A 21,901-nucleotide genomic window follows, 5' to 3' on the forward strand; every position below is an offset into this window, starting at 1 on the left:
CGATACAGCTAACTAAACTAAGGTGATTTCAACTTTTCCTAACTATAAGGGTTATAAAAGACAAACACTAAAACTATATTGTTAATCAATGAACTTTATTGACTTAAACTTGAAGATGAAAAATCGGTGGTACAATATGATTGGATAAGGACCATCTGACACGACTAACTACGCTACTGAATCTGTGGATAAAATAACTTTTATACAAGGAAACATGGCAACAAGAGTACTCTGAATAAATTATACCAAGTTAGAAGTAACTGATGAGTTGGTTAATGCTCGATACAAAATTAACTAGTCTCCACACCACGTTATTAGGGACCTTGAGCAGGAAGGACGACGATGCCAGTGAAAACAAAAGCTGAAAATTAAATTTGTATTCTCTGAGCTAACTTGCAATAATTTCAAGCCATTTAAAGGAAACCTCCACTCTTGAAATAAATTAACGTTAAATCGTTGAAAATACAATTTAATTTCAAATTTTGTTGGAAAACATGGAATATTTGTGTCAGACAAAACAGAATTTGATTATCGCCCATTTTTCATTTTAAATTTCCCGGGCACCGCCATCTTGGATTTCATGATGTAATATGGTTGCTCTACTGTTTCACACAAAAGAACTTCTGTTGATTAACAATAGCGGCAACCGTGTGACGTCATAAAATCCAACATGGCGGCGCCCGGGAAATTTAAAATCGAAAATAGGCGATAATCACATCTAATTTTTAGCACACTTGAATGTTACTTCTGCTTTTCAAACTAAAATTCAGAATTTAGACAATATTTCCGACAATTTACCATCAATTTGTTGTCGGAGTGGAGGTTCCATTTAATTTCCCTAATGTGACCAATCTATGCATGAGCTTACAAGTTCAGAAGGAGAAAGCAAATACAGTGTGTTCACGTTCTCCAGAAAACCTTGAAATTGGTCATTTCATGTCGTTGTTTTGCAGTGGACGACAGAAATGTGCAAAAGTGTTAACCAAACGTGCAGAGCCAGTGTTTTGCTAATCAACACTACTGTTTTCTAATGTTCTCGCTGCTGTCGTAGCTGTTGCTGCTTAAGGTCCCAATCGTCATTAGGGACAACTTCATATGTTGAACAACAGACTGTTCCTCAATGAAGTTTTAGCTTTATTTACTTATTTCAGTTTCTGATTCTTGGAGAATGTAATGCTCTTAGTAAAACAGCTGGCAGGTAGGGTTTATCATAAAAAAAGAAGCCAAGCCAGGGAACACAATGAAAAAAGTTGAAAACTCTGTACTCTGAGAAACGGTTAGAAAAATAATGAGGATGATGTTAATAATGAAATTGAGCCTCAGTGAAAACCACTTACTAGGTAAGTGATAAAAAGGCCAATGGTGGGCAATACTCAGTTTGCTGTTAATTAAAATGTCATTAAAGAGAGTAATCTTGGAACTAATGAATGTCTTCAACATAAAGTCTTCTCTTGTTTTCTAAAAAGTAAAGAAACCTGCCCTGCAGATGTGTACGATACAGCAATGTTACATACCAGTATGTTAGTGCAACTTGCAATGACATTATTTTACAACTTGTCTTGAAGTGCAGTGTAGTGCAAGTTGCATGAAACATGACTGTACAAATGTACATCGTGATGTAACATGCTGTTCAGTGGGTGCTATGGTTAATGAACAAGTTACATGTGGTGTGCACAACTTACAACAGTTCTCGCAATTTTCGTGAATCATTGTAGCATTGAAGTAACATGCTGTATGAAGGATGAAATAAATCCTTCAAAAAGTCAGTACAACTTTCAATAGTTCTTGCAATTTGCCTCAAAATGCACTGCAATGCAAGTTCATGAGAGCATATAACATGCTGTACAATGGATGCAATCATTGCCCGAGTTGCTGCAACAGTTGTAGAAAAATTATCAGTTGGTTCTACCCGCTGCACTAGTTTTTGAAAATTTTAAACATGCCTCATAAATAGTTTCCTCCATACGCATGTCACACAATGCCTTGTTTCATATAGAATTAACTTCTCTTGTAACAAGTTTAATAAATCACACAAACATTGCTCTGGTAACAATATCAATATTACTGAAAAATTAACAAGAACAATTTTCTGTAAGTGTATTTTAAAACTACCCTACTTGTTATCTTATGGTAATAATGTTTCTAAATCTGGATCATTTAAAAAAAATTATGACTTACATTAAACAAAATGTCAGAGGAACACTGCTTCACTCTTGTGAGTATTGTTTAAAACATTACACCATCTACCTTCAAGATGTCTCATAAGAAAAGATGAATGATGATTTTTTTTTTTACAAAAAGAAAGAGTTTTAAAAACAAACTGGCTTGTGATATGATAAAAAGGTACTACGATGATATGTAATTCCATGGATGCAGTATTTTAGTTCTCAGGAAATGACCTGAAACACAGAAAAAGAAACTGTCAGCATGCTGGTTTAAAACAACAACCAACTTTTCAGACCAGACTACAAGCACCCCCTTATTTTACTTAAGGATTAGTAAAGCGAGCGAACTTCCAGAGCGCGTGTGAAAATAATACTGTTGCTTCCTGTAAGGAAATGTAACACCCAGTGTAGTGTTTTTGGTGTTCGTTTTTTTTTGTAACTTCAAAATATATTAATAAAAATTATTCATAAGCCCATTGACCTATCAAATGGTCCATAATACATCACGGACAGTGACTTTATATTGATAAACCTCTTCCTTATTAGTATGCGGTATTTTCTCAGCTGATTAAACACCCCTCATTAGCTGTGGTGTTTTTCTCGTATGCTTATTTCCAGCGTTCCCAAAAACATAATTGTTATGAACCCTATTGACACACGCTTTTCCAGGAATGTTTTTGAAGCCGTTCAAAAAACTCATCACCGTGTTTTATCGGGTTTAAAACCACTCAGCTGCGCCTTGTGGTTTTCAACCTGATAAAACACAAGTTCCTGTTCGTTTTTTAAACATTACATAAAGGAAGTGTAAGCAATGAAATAATAAACAAATAAAGACCTTTAAAAATAAATAAATAAATAAATAAAAAAAATAAAAATAAAATCTAGTTCTCCCTTACCTTCCTGACGGTGTCTTTGATAAAATCCTTTCTAGATGTTAGGTCATGTCCTGGGAACTTGTCATAAACCTGAAGAAAGAAACAAAAAGTTTTGAGTTTGGTAATTTCTTTCAGAAATGTCTGTTTTAATTGAAAGCACAGGTGAGGTCTGATCTTGATACAGTCCCCCATATCTTGAAAGCCTCAGGCCCAGTTTAGGCACTTTTCCCCTTATGTGCCAAACCAACTGGAACGGAACGCCAGAACAGTTTGCAAAAGTTTGTTGACCAGTTATTCTGGCTGAACTCTAGAATTTGATCAGATGCGTCGTTCACACCACTTGACAATGTCATTCCTGCATCTATACCCCAATCACAAACTCTGTTACAACGTACAATGGAAACGTGAATTTTACACTCTTTATTGTATTATCTGGTATAACACCTGATTTGTTTGTACTTAGTTACCATTATGCTGAAAATTTGACAGGGTAATGTGAACAACCTCAGTCAATAGTTAGGCAAGGCCAATCATCTCAGAAACTTCAGTTCATACAGAACTATAAAATTTAAGAAACCATAGAGTTCAAAAGTAATGACGTCAAAAAAACTAAATTTCTAAAATTTTTATTTGTCAAAATATTTTGAAAATGCCTACTTGCCAAAAATCAGCATCTTATTGCAAAATTATTTGGGGGTGAGATAGTATTGCTATTCTCGGACGACCCTGTACAAATCCTTCTAATTTTGTCTCAGAGACAAAATTAGAAGGATTTGTATGGAGTCATTGGAGGATAAAAATCCCAATATCTCACTCCCAAATTGCAATAAGATGCTGATTTTTGGCAAGTAGTAATTTTTCATCATGGCTGAACATCTTACACCTTGAGATCTTGAGAACATCTTATATATCCAGTACATGTAATTTCAAAAATTCAAATGTTTGTGACACTAAATTAAGTCGAGTCTGAATTGAACATCTGGAACCACTTAAAGCTTCCATGCATAACAGTCATAAATTTGCAGTAACTAATGCTCCAGAAAACAATGGCATTCAACTGTTGTTTGGCCTCATTAGTCTTCGTGTGTCAACAAAGCTACTGTGTCAAGCACTGGTTAGTAAACCCACCTGTTTGCAGATGCTCTTCATTGTCACTTTCTCAAGATCTGCTCCATCTAAAAGTTCCTTCACAAGTTTTTCAAGGTCACTATTCTAAAATTCAAGCACAACAAAATAACATTATATTTTTAATCAACAATTATAATAATTTTTATTATTATATGTAGCACATGTATCAAGGCCTTTGAAAACAACGGGTAATGGTTCCACTGTTATCTCTATTGTTGCCTAAGCACGCGATTATTACATGTACAGTGTATCTCTTTGTCTTTGTTAGCCATCCATATTATAGGGTTGTTTCATTCAATTTTCAATAATTTTCTATAGCAATTTCATTGCTTAAGATAAGATTTAAGATTAAGTTTCACATATTATATTTTCATTGCTTTCGTTCTTTCTTTGTTTCCTGTCTTTGTAATCTAGTATATTTATTATGCAGATGTATAGCCACCAGGTAGAAAAGCTACAGTAAATCATTATTATTATGCACAGTGATGACGTATGAATGCATATAAAATTAGCCACATAGGGCAAAAAGTTTAACCTATGTTGCTCTACAGCAATTTGACACTAAAAAAGTTGATAATGTCCTACAAGTCCCCTGCCCCAAGATTAATACAGGCCTAAAATTTATTATTATTATTATTATTATTATTATCATTATTATTATTATTGTTATTATTATTATTATTATTATTATTATAATTAATGAAGATGTCAATGAGTCAGTGACGAGAGCACCATGACTAAATATAATAACATTATAGTCATGAAAATAACATGAAACATAAATTGCTTCGTGTTTTTAAATTTATTATTATTCTGACTATTATTTTCTGACAAGAAGTTATGTAAACAGAGTGAACTTCTTACTGCTGGAGCTTCCTTCTTAGACATCTTTGCTAATGGTTCTTCATCAGACGAATCGACGTCTACAGGTGCTGGTTTTTCTGAAATGACAACAAAAAAGTAATTAGGGAGCCTAGGCAACGGCGACGGCAATGGCAACAAAAACGAAAATAACTTATACCTTTTTTTTCCTGCTACTTCGCAATTATTCCAACTTGCTCTACTTTTACAAAAATGGCGAACTATCCAGGAACCAAATTGGTGGGAGTGACGTAAAAGTTAAGAAAGAAAATGAAAAATTCACCGTCGTGCGTTCACGTTCTCCACATAACCTTGAATGTGGTCATTTCACATTGCTGTTTTGCAGAGGACGGCAAAGAAATGTACCAAAATGTAACACGCACATGCAGAGCGATTGTTTTTGTTCATTAAACCTATTGTTTCATGGCGTTGTCGTTGCCGTCGTTGTTGCATATGCTCCCTAAAAATAATACTTAAAAGAACAGTTAGAGGAAATGCGAGAAAACACAGGTTTAGAAAGGAGCTGCTTCTTCTCACGATAGGTCCCTGACAGTAACCAACTTTCCTAAAGAGCATCTATCATATTGTTTCATAACAGCTACTGCACACTGTAATAAATTGTGCCCAAGCAGTGTGGGTTCAATACAGTGAGCCATTCCTCAAAACTTGAATTGGGTACTTGAATAAACAACCAAGATTGTTTCAGTTTGGTGATTACCATGATAATCAAGTACAGAGTTGAGTCTTGAGTGAATTGAGTCTTTATTCTTGACTTGATCCTCAATTCTCATGAAGATTGAGTCAAGACTGTCAAGTTGCTTTTAAATGGTACTGTAGCTTTGACTATGTCTATTGAGATTCTTCTTTGCCTAGTAAGAGAATAACAGTCTATCACATACCTTTCTTCTGTGTCTTCTTTGGCGAACGCTTTTTCAACGGTGTTATTTTAACTGCTACAGGTTCTTTCTTTTTAGAAGCTTTTGTCTTTTCTTCTGTTTTCTTTGCTTTTGCCTTTGGCTTATCTTTACTCTTGTCCTTTTCCTTTTCCTTTCCTTTCTCTTTCACTGGCTTTGTTTCTTTGCTTTTCTTTGACGGTGATTCTGTCTTTTTCGGTGTTGATTCTGTTTTCTTTTTCTTTTTAGGAGGCTGACAAGAAGTTAAGAGCATAGCTAATTAATAATTATACAGAGAAAAATATACTAGTTGACAACAGTAAAATCAAATGGACTTATAAATCATGGAATTTAATTCTTACTTTTAAAAACGACTTTCAGGGAGAATCTGAAGGTTTAACTCCTCGTGGGAGAGAATTCCAAAGTTGAATTGAAGAACATTTAAAATATCTTTTCAGATATTTATGAAGACGTTTTTGGTTTAGGGGGAACAAAATCTTTTCTTTGTCTTGTATTGCAGTTCTGTCTATCCATGTGTCATACTTTTCCATCAGCATCAAGTCAATCTGTTTACCGAAGGTAAACCCTCCTATAATCCCTCACTTGTAACTACTTGGTTTCATTGAGATTTTGAAGAGGTGAGTAAAAAGGTTAGTACACCTTGAAGGATAGTTAACTTGGATATGCTCTTTTATGGAAAAAGTCAGACAAAATGTTAAAAGCAGTTGGGGCAAAGCTATGTTCACAGAAAGTCAATTTGCTTAGTGCCCAGCCTTTGATGTAACCCCTGACTCGTACCTGACTCCCGAGTGTTTTCTGGAGCAGAGAATTTCACACCCATTATAGCAACTGGGAAGCAAGGATGGCGCAGTGATGAGAGCACTCGCCTCTCACCAATGTGGCCCAGGTTAAATTCCCAGACTCGGTGTCATATGTGGGTTGAGTTTGTTGTTGGTTCTCGTCCTGGCTCCGAGGGTTTTTCTCCGGGTACTCCGGTTTTCCTCCCTCCACAAAAACCAACATCTTCAAATTCCAATTGGAACTGGAATGCGCAGACACCTTTGAACGAGTTCCTAGAGCTCTTTGGTGCTCCGTGGGTGAATAAATTACATGTATACAAATGACTTACCTCTTCTTCCTCTTTCTCCTCCTCCTCCACTTCTTCCTCTTCCTCCTCCTCTTCTTCATCTCCACTTTCGACAGTTTCTGATGACTTTTTAGACTGAAACAAAATATTTCTTGGCATAAATGTGATGGTATATTTTAAGCCTGGTAAATACAAGAGAATGATGTGTTAATCAGTCACTGACACAGGCATACTCGGAAAAACAAAGCAGAGTTCTCCCGCCAGAAGTTGAACCTAAGACCTTCTGATTACTACACGTAGTTCGGATGCTCTACCACTGAGCCACAGGAGACTTGTGAGAGCCAGGCCATAAGACAAAGAGAGATCTGGTGCCACTTTTCCTCACTTTGCAGCTTTTAGCTGAATAGACCCTTCTCCAAAATGGTCTAGCCATCATCTGTCCCATGACCGAGCTAGTAAGGGGCATGGGTCTATTCCTTACTAGACGTCACAAACTGCTTTGCATGCATTTTCACAAAGACTTAATACAATGCAAATCAGTTTGTGACGTCAATCCAGGAATAGACCCATGCCCCTTACTAGCTCGGTCATGGGACAGATGATGGCTAGATTTCGTAACTTTTACAGTCTATAAAAAGTCAAGATTTGGTTATAAAAAGGCGCTAAATAGCGCAATATGTTTTGATCAGGTGTAAAGATTTATTTAAGAGAAAAAGCATTTTGGGGTTAGGTGCACTTTAATATTTCTAAGTTATATTATATTCATTAGCGTGTACCCAGCAGCTAGGAACGAGAGCAATAAAGTATCATCAATACCAATACGAAAATGTCACAACCCAATGACATGAAACAACGTTCACAGGATAAACACATCCTGCATACTGATTTTACATTAATTTACCAGCACTTGTTCCACCATAATTAAGTCTTGTTGTTTGATTAACAGTAAAATGTGACAACTGAGAAATAGTACCTTTGCTGATGTTTTACTTTTTGGAGCATCTTCTGAAACAAAAAAATCCAGAAAAAAAAATTAAATAATTGAATGTACTGTATACGTAACATCTTCATCATACAGTGTTCTACAGCTAAACCAACACAGTGCTAAAACAGCTGTTTGAAACTAAACTGGAGGTGACATGTGATGTCCATTTGAGCTAGTCATGTCCCCAGGCAAGGTTATTCTTGGATAAAATCACCCTGAGGAAAAATATTACCCGACTTTTCCAAAAAAATCAGTACTTTTTCAAGTACAAGGCTGTTGCCTAACAAAAATTTCAAGCAACTCACAAGGCCAAAAGCCAAGAACTTAGGAGCCCAACATGTGAAGTATTACAGTGTAGGTGCTGCTGCAAAAAAACATTAAGCACCCAGAGCATTTTGTTGGGCGCCCCAGGCTACCGGGCTCCTTTTAGGTAGCAGACTTCAAGTATGTGAGGAAATGAAAACTTCTTGAGGTTCATTCAAGGTAGCTGGGATACAAAGTTTTAATAACCGAGAAGAATCTCTCGTCCAAGGCATAGACAACATCCCTCCATTTCAACATTTGGCTAAACGACTACCTTACATTAACGTACCGTAAATGATCTTATAAACGCTGGGCGCGTTTATTGAATTTCAAGGGTCCGAGGGGGGCGTTTAAAAGAAAAGAGGCGTTTAAAAGAGAGAGGCATTTTCTTCTAATAACTGTAACAATACGGTGTTATAATAACCTAAATGACAGAGCTTTAGCAGACTATCAAGTCAAACGTGAAGTAGGCCTTGCAATTCCGGGATGCTACAATGCTAGGACAAGCTGAAAGAAAATTGTTGGTATCCTAAGCACAGAGATCAAGAACATTAAAGAGCGCTATCCTCACTTTGAACTGGAAATTGAGCAAGACGCAACTCGCACACCGGTGTTAATTAAGCAAGAACGCAAATACATTGATTGATTGTATCTGTTTCTAGTTTATGTGTGGTTTTCAGGGAAGGGGGCGTTTGTTAGAGAGGGGCGATTAATACAACCTTGTCAGCTTAGGGGGGAGTTAATTAGATAGGAAGTGTTCATAAGAGAGGGGGCGTTTATTAGATCATTTACGGTATTCTCCTGCCAAGGGAAATTCATACCCTTTTTACTCCTCTTTCTCTTCTTCTTCTGTTCACTTTTCTTTGCTTTTGGTTTGGGGGCCGGCTATAAAGTAAAAAACAACGATTTAAAAACAATGTTTCAAAACAATAAAGGGAATGAACACCAGCTCACTATTAAACTAACTTTAACTTTTGAACCTCGTTCTGAGGATGGTGTTAAAGCAAGCATTAGGTTCAAGTTACTCTTGTGTGGCTAGCTCCTTGCGTTTTAAAGAAGAGTAAGAAGCTAATTCCCTGTTTGACTTTTGAAAAACATGACACAACATTTAAGTAAATGGAAGATATGTTTTAGATACCTTAGTATCTGTTCATCCTTGAATGGATACTGAAGTACCTGAAACATGTCTTCCAAACTGCAAAATTTAATGTAGTGTGTTGTGTTTTTGAAATGTCTAATATCTATTCTGCTGCTATGAAAATTTGGTAATTCCTCGTTATCTGAGCCTGCTGCTCAAAAACTAAAAATACACATCTATTACATTTACGTGATAACCATTCAAGGTGTGAACAAAAACAGAGCATATTTGTAGCAACTTTGTTTTCAAGGCAGAACAGTCACTTAGGGTACTCTTGCACAAAACCCTTCTCTGTCGTTTTTGGGATTAATTTACAATGTGCCTGTATGTGGGTTTCATTTTCCAAGCAACTCTTTAATGATGCTCAAAAATAATGAAATTAAAATGCAACTTATTTAATTACCAACTTGTATTTGTAAATAAAGAACTACACTTACTCTTCCAGAAGACTTTGGTGACATTAGAAAATCCATGACTTTTTCTTGCAGATCAACCTGAAAAAAGAAAATGCTTGGTTGTAAACCCAGGATCCATCTACAAATGGGAATTTATTTTCTCCCTATGAAAATCAGACCACAAGGCATTGTGCAGTTTCAGAAAATATCCATACTCCCCCCCCCCCACGGAAGGTCTTTTGTTTTGCACCCGTGCTCCCCCTTGGAAATTCCAGTTTACAGTAGCTTCATACTTTGCTTCTAAAATTTTGGCTTTTAAGACCCTCTCTCCCCCTAGGAATTTCCGATGACTTTCCGTGGGGTGGGTGTGGATTTTATCTGGAACTGCACATTCCCAGATCATGGCACATGTGCATATGGGAGTATTGTTTGCATACATGTACATTTTATGTGTATGCCAAAATTTCCATGATGCATATCAAATTAACTTGCTGAAACAGCCTTTGCTATACTGAAAAAAAAGATAAAAAGTACTGTCCTAATAAATTTTATGAGAATAGAAATTCAAAATGGTGACAACTGACAAAAGAAAGAGGGAAGAAGGAGTGTGATTCAAACGACTTCTTCTTTAACATTTCTAAATAGGATTTGCAAACATGCAGATCAACCTCCAGGCCTGCGACTAAGGTTTTATACTGTAGTGTAGAAACCTGCGTGCGTCTGTGCACATGGATTGAGTAACTTTGAAGATCACACTGTATGCAGTGTATGTCAGTAAAATGCCTTTGCACGCCAGGATCTCGTCGAGTTCTGCTATACTCCGTAGACTGGAGGATCAATCTTTCCTGAACCTTACCCGATTTCCTTTCTTCTCCAAGTCAAAAATCTCACAAAGCCTTTTCAAGCCATCATTGGTAAATCTACAAAAGAAAAGTACACAAGTGGACAATAATTTTACAGCCATTCCATTTCTTAAGTTAATTTTGACTGCTTTGTTAATTTGTAACAAAACAAACGCACACTGATACCTTACCTTTCCACATTGAATTTTTTTGCTTCATACTCTTTCGAATCCTGTTTATTACAAAAGAGAAAAGCAGGTATGTAAAATACGGAGTTTTCTGTAAAATCTTCTCCTATTGAAGTCCCACTTATTGTAAAGGCGAGGTTTCCCAAGGAAAAGACAGGAGCTGAACATAAAGCAAACTTTTAAACTAAAGGAGCATACTTTTTGCAGGAAAGAAGAACAGAAATTACTACAGAATCAACTGAATTTGATCTATACTATTACCAATCCCCTGGTTTAAAATCCCAGTTATTAGTAAAATGTGGCTTGATTTTGGCCTTTGCAGGCTGCTTTCTGAGCCATTCACCGCACCATAAGGTTGAGGTTCCCAGCCTGCTCAAATTGTACTGATAGCTGGGAATTTTGTTGCCTACAATGATTTGCACTTGCAATGTAGTTCACAGTAATTTTACCCAAAGTCTGTTTGGACTTAGCTCTTTGTGTCTATGACTCTTGAAAAAATTAACAAACTCTCAAACTCCAAGAGAATAATACTTTGCACCAAAGAAGAGTAAATGAAGGGAATATTTTATAATTTGACTTTTGATTTTACTTGCATGTACATGTAAACATACTTGTTGACATTACTTGATGTGCCTTTCCCCCAAAATGTTGAAAATAGGTTTATTTTAATTCTGCCATTGTTTACCAAGATTTTTATCTTTTCAACCCATGTCAAGTGGGCAGCATTCTTTGAATGCTTCTCTGGATTGAGTGTTCTTTTTGAGCTCAACTGGCACAATTTTAAATTTTTTCCTTGCCAGCTGAGCTTGAGAAAGAGGCAAGAAATGAAGTTCTCAATCATTGAATGGGCGACTGGGTGCAAGTCAGGACATCATATGTCACATTTGGTCATGTGATTCAGTTTTTGTTTTCTTCCCATAAGAAGCAACAGCTTTCCCACCCTCCCAGCCCCTGATGCAGTCTGTCAGTGAGTAGTTTCATCCCAAGGACTAACTACACACAAAGTATGAAGGATAGTTTTGGTTGACCATTTCCAATTTTGTTCAAGTCTTAGCGACATTTGTTCTTAATATCATTTATTTTTATGTCAGTAGCCAGGGGTTTCATTAAGGGCCGGACACCAGGTAAAAAAAGTTTATTTACTTAGCTTTGCCTAACTAAACTACAGATATATATCTTTATGCACGAATACGTAAAAACAATAATTGGCTAAGCTGTAGTAGTCTCCCTGCCTAATAATTATTATTAGGCAGGGAGACTACTACAGCTTAGCCAATTACAGCTGATCCCAAGTTAATTATATAAAACTTAAAAACTAAAGCTACTAAATATATAAACAAGAAAAATCAAGAGAAAAAAACAAACAAACAACAACCAAAAAAAAAAAACGGAAGTTCAAATTTTCAGAAGCAGCACGTCGGCAGGCACAGTAGAGTCCTTGCTATGTTGCACCTGGGACAGATTGTTCTTCAGGTTCTGATGTCATCAACGTTGTGCAGGTTCAGAGCCTTATTGTAATATTGAAGTAGTAAACTTTTAAATGAGGCTAGAGAGATGTGGCTTGTGTGAAGCTCAGCGGGCAGAACATTCCATGTGCGGCATGTTTCATACAAGCGTTGATAAGGAGTAGGAATAGAAGTAATAGCATTGCTGCTCGATGACCTAGTAGATCTTGTTAATTATTGTCTGGTTACAGGCAGAGCTTCACTAAATTGACTGGTAAATTGACTGTCCGTAAACATGACTTCACCCAGCTCTTTTTAAGACCCTAACCAACATTTTCAATAGAAGACCACAGCCAAATTAACATCCTGTGCAGGTGCACTAACCTCTTGCCCAAGTGTTCAAAATCTTAATGAAACCCCTGAGTAAACGTCAGGGGCACTCAACAAATCGTTTTGATTGTTTCGATCTGTTCGGAAGGCTGTTAATCCCCTACAATTTTCTAAAGGGAATTTTCACCTCGAACGTTCGTGATATGGGAAATTTAAGGCCTAGTGTTTTCGGATTGATAAAAATGTTGTTTCGGATACCGAAAAAAGGTCAACTAAAATTTCGGAAAGGAAATAATACCTAAGGTTTTCGGAAAATGGACAAAAATGCCCTAGTAATTTCGAAAAGACTAAAGTTCCCCTATAATGACCGAACAGATAAAAATATTATAGCGCAGCCTGAAATGAACCTACAGAGCTTCAAAGGCACTCCAGATAGCCTAAAACAGCATTTCAAAGGATCTGAGAGAAAACTGTTGTTGGGTGCCCCTGATATGTTAAATTGGCCAGTAAGTTATTGGGCTTGTGAGAGAAGGGATCTAGTTGCCACGACAATAAGAATTAGTGAGTCAACTACATCGTACAACATTGTTAAATAACTCAACCAAATCAATCATTAAAACAAAGAAGCTGTTTTGGTTGAAGCCTAAATGACAAGATGCCCTGATGTTTTACTGAGGTCCCTTCCATTTTTCCCATTGCATCGTTATTGACAGTAAATTTGTGACTTACCTTTTCAAATACAAAACCATTAAACTTTCTGATGTTCTTTTTAATTTCTGGTGCCTGATGAAAAGGAAGGGAAAACTCTATTTACAGATGGCACAAAAAGTTGACAAAAATTAGCACAACCAAATGACGCAATCAAGTATATTTGCACAATGACAATATAACTGGTTACGCAGACACAGTCCAAGTTTTGACAGAGGCAGCCCTTGGTAAGTGAACATGTTTAAATAATTTGTGGGATTACCGCAAATAAAATTTTGGTAATTACAATATTGCACTAGAGCGTCAAACTTGGTGCAGAAATTCAATACAGAAGACTATGTTCCTGTAAGAAAGAAAATTGACAATTGCATCCCATGTGAGCGTGGTCATTTAATTTGAAAATCATTCTGCACTACGAACCTGAAAAGGCTACATGTACACTACAAAAAAATCTGCTATCAAGGCACTTGATAAAAAATTTCACATCTCAAAATATTGAGTTTATTAGTACTCATGTACTGTATTACAAGTCGAAATCCCTTAGTGCCCTTCTTGTGAAAAATAATAACAGTGTATAGTCCCTCTAAAATGTCGAAGGGAGCCAACTGGACCCTCAGAAACAATAAATTCATTTCTAAAAATTAATGAACCCAAGATATGTTGGGTGAACCAGTTTAAATTAACTCATTAACTAGCTTTAATTTGCTATCAAAGTTAACTCCTCAAACATACATGTACACATGTACATGCACATGTCCCCTTGGCATTAAATAGGGTTAAATGTTATTTAACTTAGTTAACAACTTGGAGCAAGTTTGCTTGCTGGTGAAGTGGCATAGCGTGGCGTTAGCATTTATTGGCATATAGTTTGGGCACCGGTGGTGCGTTAACATTCAGGCATTTGCTGTTGCATTACTGCTTGGGCCTGGTTCAGGTCCGCAGGCAGTTGCGTGGCCAGCGGTATTCTCTTGCGGTTTAGGCGTGCACCTCTGCATGCGCTCTGAATTTACTCTACTCAACGTTTCTCATGGCATGGTTCATTTATTACATTTTGTAGGGCATTTTCTTTCCCTCCCTTCCCTCCCGGTAGTGTTAGTTTGTTATCTTTTCGGATTTAATTAGTTATTTTAGTTGATAGTTATGTAGTCTTCCAACTGAAAAACCCTTTTATGGAGTTGCAATGAAGTATGTTTGTATGAATGTATGTATTGGGGTTAGGGTTGGGGGTTGGGTAAGGGTTAGTTCTGTCATACTTACTTATTATTTTTCCACTGAGCTTCTAGTGTCAATGTGACGGATGCTAGGGCTGGGGCTGGGGCACGGGCGGGGCTCATGGCTGGATTGCAGGTAGGGCAGGCTTATGGGGTGTTCTACCTACCTGGATTTGGGTTGGCGGTACCAGCCCCCTGGCTCCTGGGCACCCAACCTCCATTAGTGACATAGGCGTTAACAGACCTTATCCACTCTAAATGCTAATTACCATTACAAAACCATGTGATATTATCAGGAGAAGCAAGCCTTTGTCTTTTTGGAAGTAAAGAATGCATGCCAGCTAGAGTAGCGTCACATGATATGTAATGGGGCAACAAAATAACGAAGCGAATAAGGTCTTTTAAAAATTTTGCTGTCAAGTAGAATCATTGGATGATTCAAGATGTGAATTAACATACCCGTCCATCTCTTCCAAACAGAAGCTTGTGAAGAGGCTTGAGCTCTACTGCAGACGATCTACCTAGCTCGTAATTTGCTGAAAAAAAGAAGGAAATTTAAGTTAAGAGATGTTACATGTAGGTCAATAAACACAAGTTAAAAGTGAAAGTTGTGATACAACTAAAACAGAAAAAACCTGGGAATCAAATTCATGACCATCACATTATTTGCAAATTGCCCTCACCAGAATTTTCTTTGGACTTTTTTATAACTACATTTACCAATCATCAAATAGTGCTTACCATAATTACCATAGAAATCTATCACAATTACTTACTCCTTTCCATTGATCCCAAAGATTCACCCTTTCCCTGTTGGGCACAAAAAACATTGTCAAATTAAAGCCAGTAAAACATTCATGAATTTACAATGCAGTTACATGAAATCACGGATTTAGATAGAACAGTGTCCATATGCACGGATGCATCCTCTGAATGAGCAGTTTTTAAAACATTCAAACTCTGAATTCTGCAAACTTTGCCAAACGTGTCTAAGAGACAATTCTTGGTTTTCACGCGACGTCACCAAATTCTAGAAATCAAAACTGGGAGGCCTACGAAATTTTTATCTTCATTCAAGGAAAGATTACCTAAAAATATGTCTGTTCACAATTTCTTAGCTCAATGTCGTGCTTCCTTTTCAAAATAGAATAGTTTCAATTTCCGAGTTTCCATCGTGCGTGACATCAGGAGGACGGCCATGACAGAGCTTTTCCGTATCTTAAAAATGACTCTTCGGGTGAATTTCAGCATTCTAAACAATTTAAGTTTGAGGAGAAATATTAATCTAAACATTCGAAAATTCACAAGGGCAAACAAACCTCTTTTCTGGCAAAAGGGAACTCCAGATGTTTATTCCTATTTCTGGCCGCCATGTTTGTGCCTCTCAGAGGGACACAAACATGGCGTCTCCATACTAGGCTGTATAAATTTAAGTGGAACATTTTGTCAAATAACTCAAGTACAGAATGCCACACAGACCTGATACTTGGACAGATGCCTTATTTATTTATCCTCTATACCATGTCAATTTCTTTACTTCATTCATGGAATGGTTTCGATTTTTTTTTTTCAATGGCGTGACAGTGAAAACCGGCAATTGAACAACTACTGAGGAAGGTAGGGACTAAGGCAAAATTGGAGCGCAACACCTTGTACAAGTTAACCACGTAGTGAAGATGGCAAGTCACCACTCGAGTGAACTTAAATGACAATATTATTAATTTAACCTACCACAAAGAGCAGAGGTTTAGGTATGGAGATAGCTTGAGGAGTAGTTTGACTAGCAAGGAAAATAGTTGTCTTTCTTTCTCGCTTCCCTTCAATCACAACTGGCTTGTCATAAAGTCCTAATGAAGAACAGTTAAAAACATAATTTTTGTGATTGTCATATCTCACTTAGATTTATGAGTAAACCGTTATTTTCACTTGTCGCGACTGGACAGTCAGTTCTCACCAAGGTGAACATCCCTAGTGCCAGCTCTAGATCTCTGCCTCAAGAGACGTGGCTGTCATTTAGAGAGTTGTTATGGTGGATATTAGAATTCAATGGCGTCAGAACTCAAACAAAATGGTTATCATAACAGGTTACTGGAATAAATATTACAGTGCCTTGCAAAGCTGGAGATTTTATCCACGAATGCTAGTAAAAGGGTTAAAATCCTTCTGATTACTGTCACCAAGAAATATTCTGTAAATAATACAATACCTGATGGAATGGGGCAAAACAGTGTCTTTGAAAGAAACTTATTAAAATTTTTCATGCTCATCAAATAAAGTATGTATGTATCATCATCATCATCATCATCGTCAACTTTATACAACAGTGTCATTGGAATTAACCAAGGAAAGCTTATCGGGGACACTATTTGACATCAACGGTTTGGCTTGCTATGACACCTTGAAGGGATATTGAAAAAAAGTCTGAAGATCAATGGGACATGGTTTGAAATGATTAAAATAACACTTGCTGTCACTATATTTATAAACACACAAACGAACCAAATTATCTCAGTTTTTCTTACATGGTATTAAATCACAACTAAGCTGGTTAATTATTAATAAAGCTAATTATTATTATTGTAATTTTACACACACTTAAAATATTATCAACAACTCGAGACTTTTGACTGTACTATTACAGGAGCACTGCAAAGATTGGTGCTGATCACTGATAAAAAAAGATTGCAACTACAGTGAAATTACAAAATAACAAACATTGTAAGCTTAAGTATTAGTTGGCTTTTTAACGTACTACAAAATGCAAATTGCACTTGGCTATTTGAATTAACGTTGTGTTTACAAAGACATATTCGGCAATAGTAAGGTATTGGTAATTCAAATAACAGGTTTATATCAGGAGACACAGCCAAACGAAGCTCTGCAATCGAACTAAAACTACCTGCATGCTCTTCCTCGTCGCTGGATTCTTCTTCATCTTCTCCTTCTCGATCTCCATTCTTTGTCTCTTTCTTCGAATCTTCGACTACGGCATTGTCCTAAAATACGTCAAACATAACGAAAACTACATCAATTGCAGTCCTCAATCTGGAGTGTAAGAACACTTTAGAGCCTTGTGAAAAGATAAAACGTGATTTGGTTTAACCTCGACGCTATCTTTGGCCTCTTTGACTTCGTTTACTTTATCCGCCATGATTGATTATGGCTTCTAACGGGCATGTGCTTTGCGCGGGAAACTGAAAAAAAAATCGATAACTGTCAGCCTCGATTTCGCGCTTGTCGCTGGGTATTAACTGCGGGCTCAACTACAGGTACTTCTTTTCATTTGCAGCACTCTTCTTCACGCTTTAGGATTCAGAATGGGGAACAGTAGCCTCCCATGCAGACGTCCTTAGGGGTTCGTCACGCGGGGAGGAAACGCGTGACGAACCGCTAAGGACGTTTGCGTGGGAGGCTAGGGGAACAGCTGTCGCTTCCAGTATGAAAACAAACATAAGCAACGGGGTGGGGAGGGTGGGAGAAAAAAGAACAACCGAAAGCTGACAGCGAAGAAGCGGAGGGAGAGAAAATAAATCAACGCACAATAAATAAAAAAGACAAAAAATCAGTCAACTTTATTAACACACAACTGATGAGCAACATAACGAGTTTGATATACAAAAAAAACAACAACAACAAGCTTTATTTGCATGACTATAACAAATACAGTATTGCAAAAGCTATTCATAGCTAATTATTGATTCGTTAACTAATTCTTAAGTTAACTTAAAATAAAATAAAATAAAGTAACTGAAGTCTTTGCTTATTTTAAACTTTTCATACAGTAGAAGTAATCATTCCGGAGAGAAGTTTATCTCTCAATTCGAAGCACGAGGAAACAAATGAAATTAATTGAGTGTTTATAAAATAGTATGTTGAGTTCATTATATGCAATAGTAAAGTTTCTTTTACTAATAGTCGTGTAAATGGAAGGCTAGGTTCTATTTTAGAAAAGAACATATCTCTTAAAGAAGAGTAACTTGGGCAATCTAATAAAAAATGAATTTCGTCTTCAATGGTTTTACGGTTGCAAACATTACACACCCTTTCATTACGGGGTATGTTGTCGTATCTTCCTGTTTCAATCAAAAACTTGTGGCTGCTTATTCTTAGTTTCACTAATGCCTTCCTAGAAGCGTTTTTCCTTGTGAGGTCTAGGTAAGCAGAGGGGCCAAAATTTTTTTTGATCGTGCACTAAAAGCTGAGTTTTTGTGAGTGTTGAAGGGTTTGGTGCCAATAAGAGATATATTTCTTTTTCATAAGATCTATATATTGTTTGATGTTATTTTCATTCAATGAGTTATAATTAAAGTTGGGGAAATTATAGTATTCACTCATCTTCATGAGACTGGAGTAAAAGCTAGTTTGACCGCTATAATGAAGGTCAACAGATATTCTTAGGGATTGTTTTGCTATAGAATGTTCATCCTTTCCTTGGACGTAGTGTACGTAATTATATCTGAACTTGAAATACGAAAAGCGGCAAAAAAGCTAAAAAACAATAAATCTCCGTATTCAGATAGAATCAAAAATGAAATGATCAAATCTAGCTTAAACGAGTTAATGCCAGTCTATTTACAGCTATTTAACAAGGCCTTTAGCTCAGGTACAATGCCTCAAAATTGGTGCGATGGTCTTATTACACCCATTTTTAAAACTGGATCTAAAACTGATCCCTCAAATTATCGTGGAATCTGTATTTCTAGTTGTCTTGGTAAATTATTTTGCTCAATTCTCAATCAAAGACTCCTCGAACACGTTCAGTCGCATAACATTCTTCATAAATCTCAAATTGGTTTTTTAGCAAAAAATCGAACAGCAGACCATGTCTTTACACTACGAACACTAGTAGATAAATATGTCAAATCTCACCAAACAAAAATATACGCATGTTTTGTGGACTTAGGAAAAAGCGTTTGATTCTGTCTGGCACGATGGGCTTATGTACAAGTTGTTACAAATCAATGTCGGAGGAAGCTTTTATAAAATTATCAAAAGTTTATACTCGAATTCTACGTGTTCTGTTAGAATTGGAAATAGTCAAACGCGATCTTTTCAATACAGTAGAGGTGTGCGTCAAGGCTGCATTTTAAGTCCTCTGCTCTTTAATCTATATGTTAATGATTTAGCCTTTTCGTTCAACAATATTTTGTCTGACCCGTTTATACTACCAAATGGCACCAAACTCAGCTCATTATTTTATGCAGATGACTTAATTATATTGTCACGATCAAAATTGGGATTACAAAATTGCCTTAACAGTTTATCATCATTTTGCAACTCATGGATGTTAAATATAAACCCTAAGAAAACCAAGATAATGATTTTTCAAAAAAGCACAAAAAAATGCGATTATACCTTTCACATAGGCGGAATGTTTGGTGGAGGTGTGCGGCTCGGTTCTCCAAACCCTCACCCTAGTTCGAACTAAAATATGTAATTTTCCGGTGTCCTCTTTCAAATCTGGCGTGCGTTTCGCAAATCTCGAAAAGATTTCTGACCCCGAATTGAACTGACTACTTTTACATGCAAAAAATTAATTACCTAAAATTATTTTATTTATAATTTTGCAAGACTTGTTTTGAAAGCAGAAACATTTTAAGTTTTCCAAAATTAATACAGTGAGTTAGTTCAGTGTACGAAAAGCAACCGGCATTCTGTAGAAAATGATAAGAAAACTACTTTTCTAGCCTGCGATCAGACGTTCTTTTTTTCGGGGAGCGCGAAAGTGTGTCGGAGAGTGTCTTCCCTTCTCCCGACCGCGCTGCCACACTTTCCCGCTCCTCCCCCCCCCCCAAAAAAAAAAACAAAACGCCTGATCGCAGGTTACTACTTAGAAGGGTACTGACGGAGGGACTACGCAAACCAGAATATGACCAAAAAACAAACAAACAAACAAACAAACAACACAAATCTAAGACCAAAAACGTAAATGCGTAAAATATGTACTTATTGTGAGTGTTCAGCGGCTCCGAGCCTGTAATTTAGCTCCATTTTTGTCAAAGTATTTCAAATATCTAATAGTATGTTTATACGATGTGTCGCGGTTTCCGTTCCAGTCCTTCCCACTAGCGGTTTTGATTTCAATTCAGATCTTTAGCGTGGAATGTCATGAGTCAAAACTGATATCGATATATTTTAATTAGTTAATGTGGGATGAAATACCCACCCATAATTCTTGTCATATTTATCAGGTTTTTCTGCTCTTCATTTGCTGCGCAAGTGCGCATTGTTATTTATTTATTTATTTATTTATTTATTTATTTATGTGTACCAGTGTGTGGCTGAACATTTCATTACAAATTCAAATTCTTTACGATGATGATGATGGTGATGATGATTATTATTATTATCATTATAATTATTACTGTTATTATTATTATTATTATTATTATTATTATTGTTATTAAAATCATTATTAACCCGACTCATGATAAGGCTTTTAGAGCGAAAAGAATGCGAAAAACGGCGTTAACTACGAGGAATTAGGAAATCCTTTAAAAACAACATAGGCAGCATAACCAGGCTCACGGTTCAGCTTTTTGTCGATTTTATAAGAAAACGTCTACCCTTTACTTTCTTATTTCAACTTTTAGTGTTTTATATTGTATGCAGACCAAGCAAAATTGTGAAAAAAAAATTAACAGAACTCCGAAAAAAAAGGTGCGGGGGAAGGGTGCTTCCTAGCGACCGGAAGTGGGCAAATCAACCGGAAGTTTATATTTGACACATTAGCCGCGGCTTTCATCGTGGCCTCAGGTGAAGGTCGGAAATATCACATCGGCAGCTGTCTCCAACAAAAACAAGAACGTGATTGCACACACTAGTAGAGCTGCAGTTTATTTTTACTGAAGTTCTCAGAGAAGGCAATCACCGAGCTCGATTTTAATCAGAATTTTACCGATTTGCGCGCGTTGTACCGTTCGTCATTGAAGATGAAGGCGGTCACGTCGCCGCGTCGAAACTCGAGGAGACAATTTGTACTCACGTGCTCGATGCTGATTTGGGTTTTCAGCGCCGCCGTGCTTTCTACGAACTCGTCAAGTTTCAAAATCGAAGGGACAGTCGAGTTGGAAGCTACTGTGTCTTGTGGGAGGGAACTGTTTCAAAATCAGCAAGCCTTGACGTGCAGTTCGTCCGTGAATGCAGGTAGGAAGTACCCATTGATTCCCGCAAATTCCTTCATGGGGTCCTCCATCTATGATCATAGACTAAGAAACAGCCATTATATTGCATTGGTTTAACATAAGAGATCATTAAATTGCTTTTAATTGGAATTTAACTTACGACTTAATTTTTCTTCTCTTGTGCCTGAGTGCAAAATTTAGAAGTCAGTTAACACATGCGATC

At 36.8% G+C, this 21,901-nt stretch overlaps 2 protein-coding genes across 4 annotated transcripts in view; one reads left to right on the top strand and one right to left on the bottom strand.

Moving 5' to 3' along the window:
• Positions 1–74: 74 nt before the first annotated feature.
• Positions 75–17,761, bottom strand: LOC146466963 (protein DEK-like). 2 transcript variants are annotated; one of them, XM_085126704.1, is made up of 17 exons: positions 17,658–17,761; positions 17,454–17,550; positions 16,286–16,401; positions 15,331–15,364; positions 15,014–15,090; positions 13,365–13,418; positions 10,864–10,904; positions 10,687–10,750; positions 9,873–9,929; positions 9,119–9,182; positions 7,983–8,011; positions 7,052–7,144; positions 5,929–6,175; positions 5,033–5,109; positions 4,169–4,252; positions 3,062–3,130; positions 75–2,399 (listed from the first exon to the last, which is right to left on the bottom strand). In XM_085126704.1, the coding sequence occupies exons 1-17, from the start codon at positions 17,703–17,705 to the stop codon at positions 2,388–2,390; spliced, it is 1,263 nt and encodes a 420-aa protein (XP_084982830.1). In that variant the 5' UTR covers positions 17,706–17,761; the 3' UTR covers positions 75–2,387. The 2 variants fall into 2 exon arrangements, with proteins under 2 accessions (XP_084982830.1, XP_084982829.1); XM_085126703.1 differs by having other exon boundaries at positions 7,983–8,014.
• Positions 17,762–21,304: 3,543 nt separating this feature from the next.
• Positions 21,305–21,901, top strand: part of LOC146466964 (uncharacterized) — a 76,009-nt gene continuing 75,412 nt past the window's right edge. For both annotated transcript variants that reach the window (XM_085126699.1, XM_085126700.1), the window contains exon 1: positions 21,305–21,700. In XM_085126699.1, coding sequence (XP_084982825.1) covers positions 21,487–21,700 — 214 coding nt within the window. In that variant the 5' untranslated portion in view covers positions 21,305–21,486. The remainder of the gene's footprint in view (positions 21,701–21,901) is intronic.

The sequence above is a fragment of the Pavona decussata genome, unplaced genomic scaffold (genome assembly GCF_977016875.1).
Source record: "Pavona decussata unplaced genomic scaffold, jaPavDecu1.1 SCAFFOLD_140, whole genome shotgun sequence".
NCBI classification, from domain to species: Eukaryota; Metazoa; Cnidaria; class Anthozoa; order Scleractinia; family Agariciidae; genus Pavona; species Pavona decussata.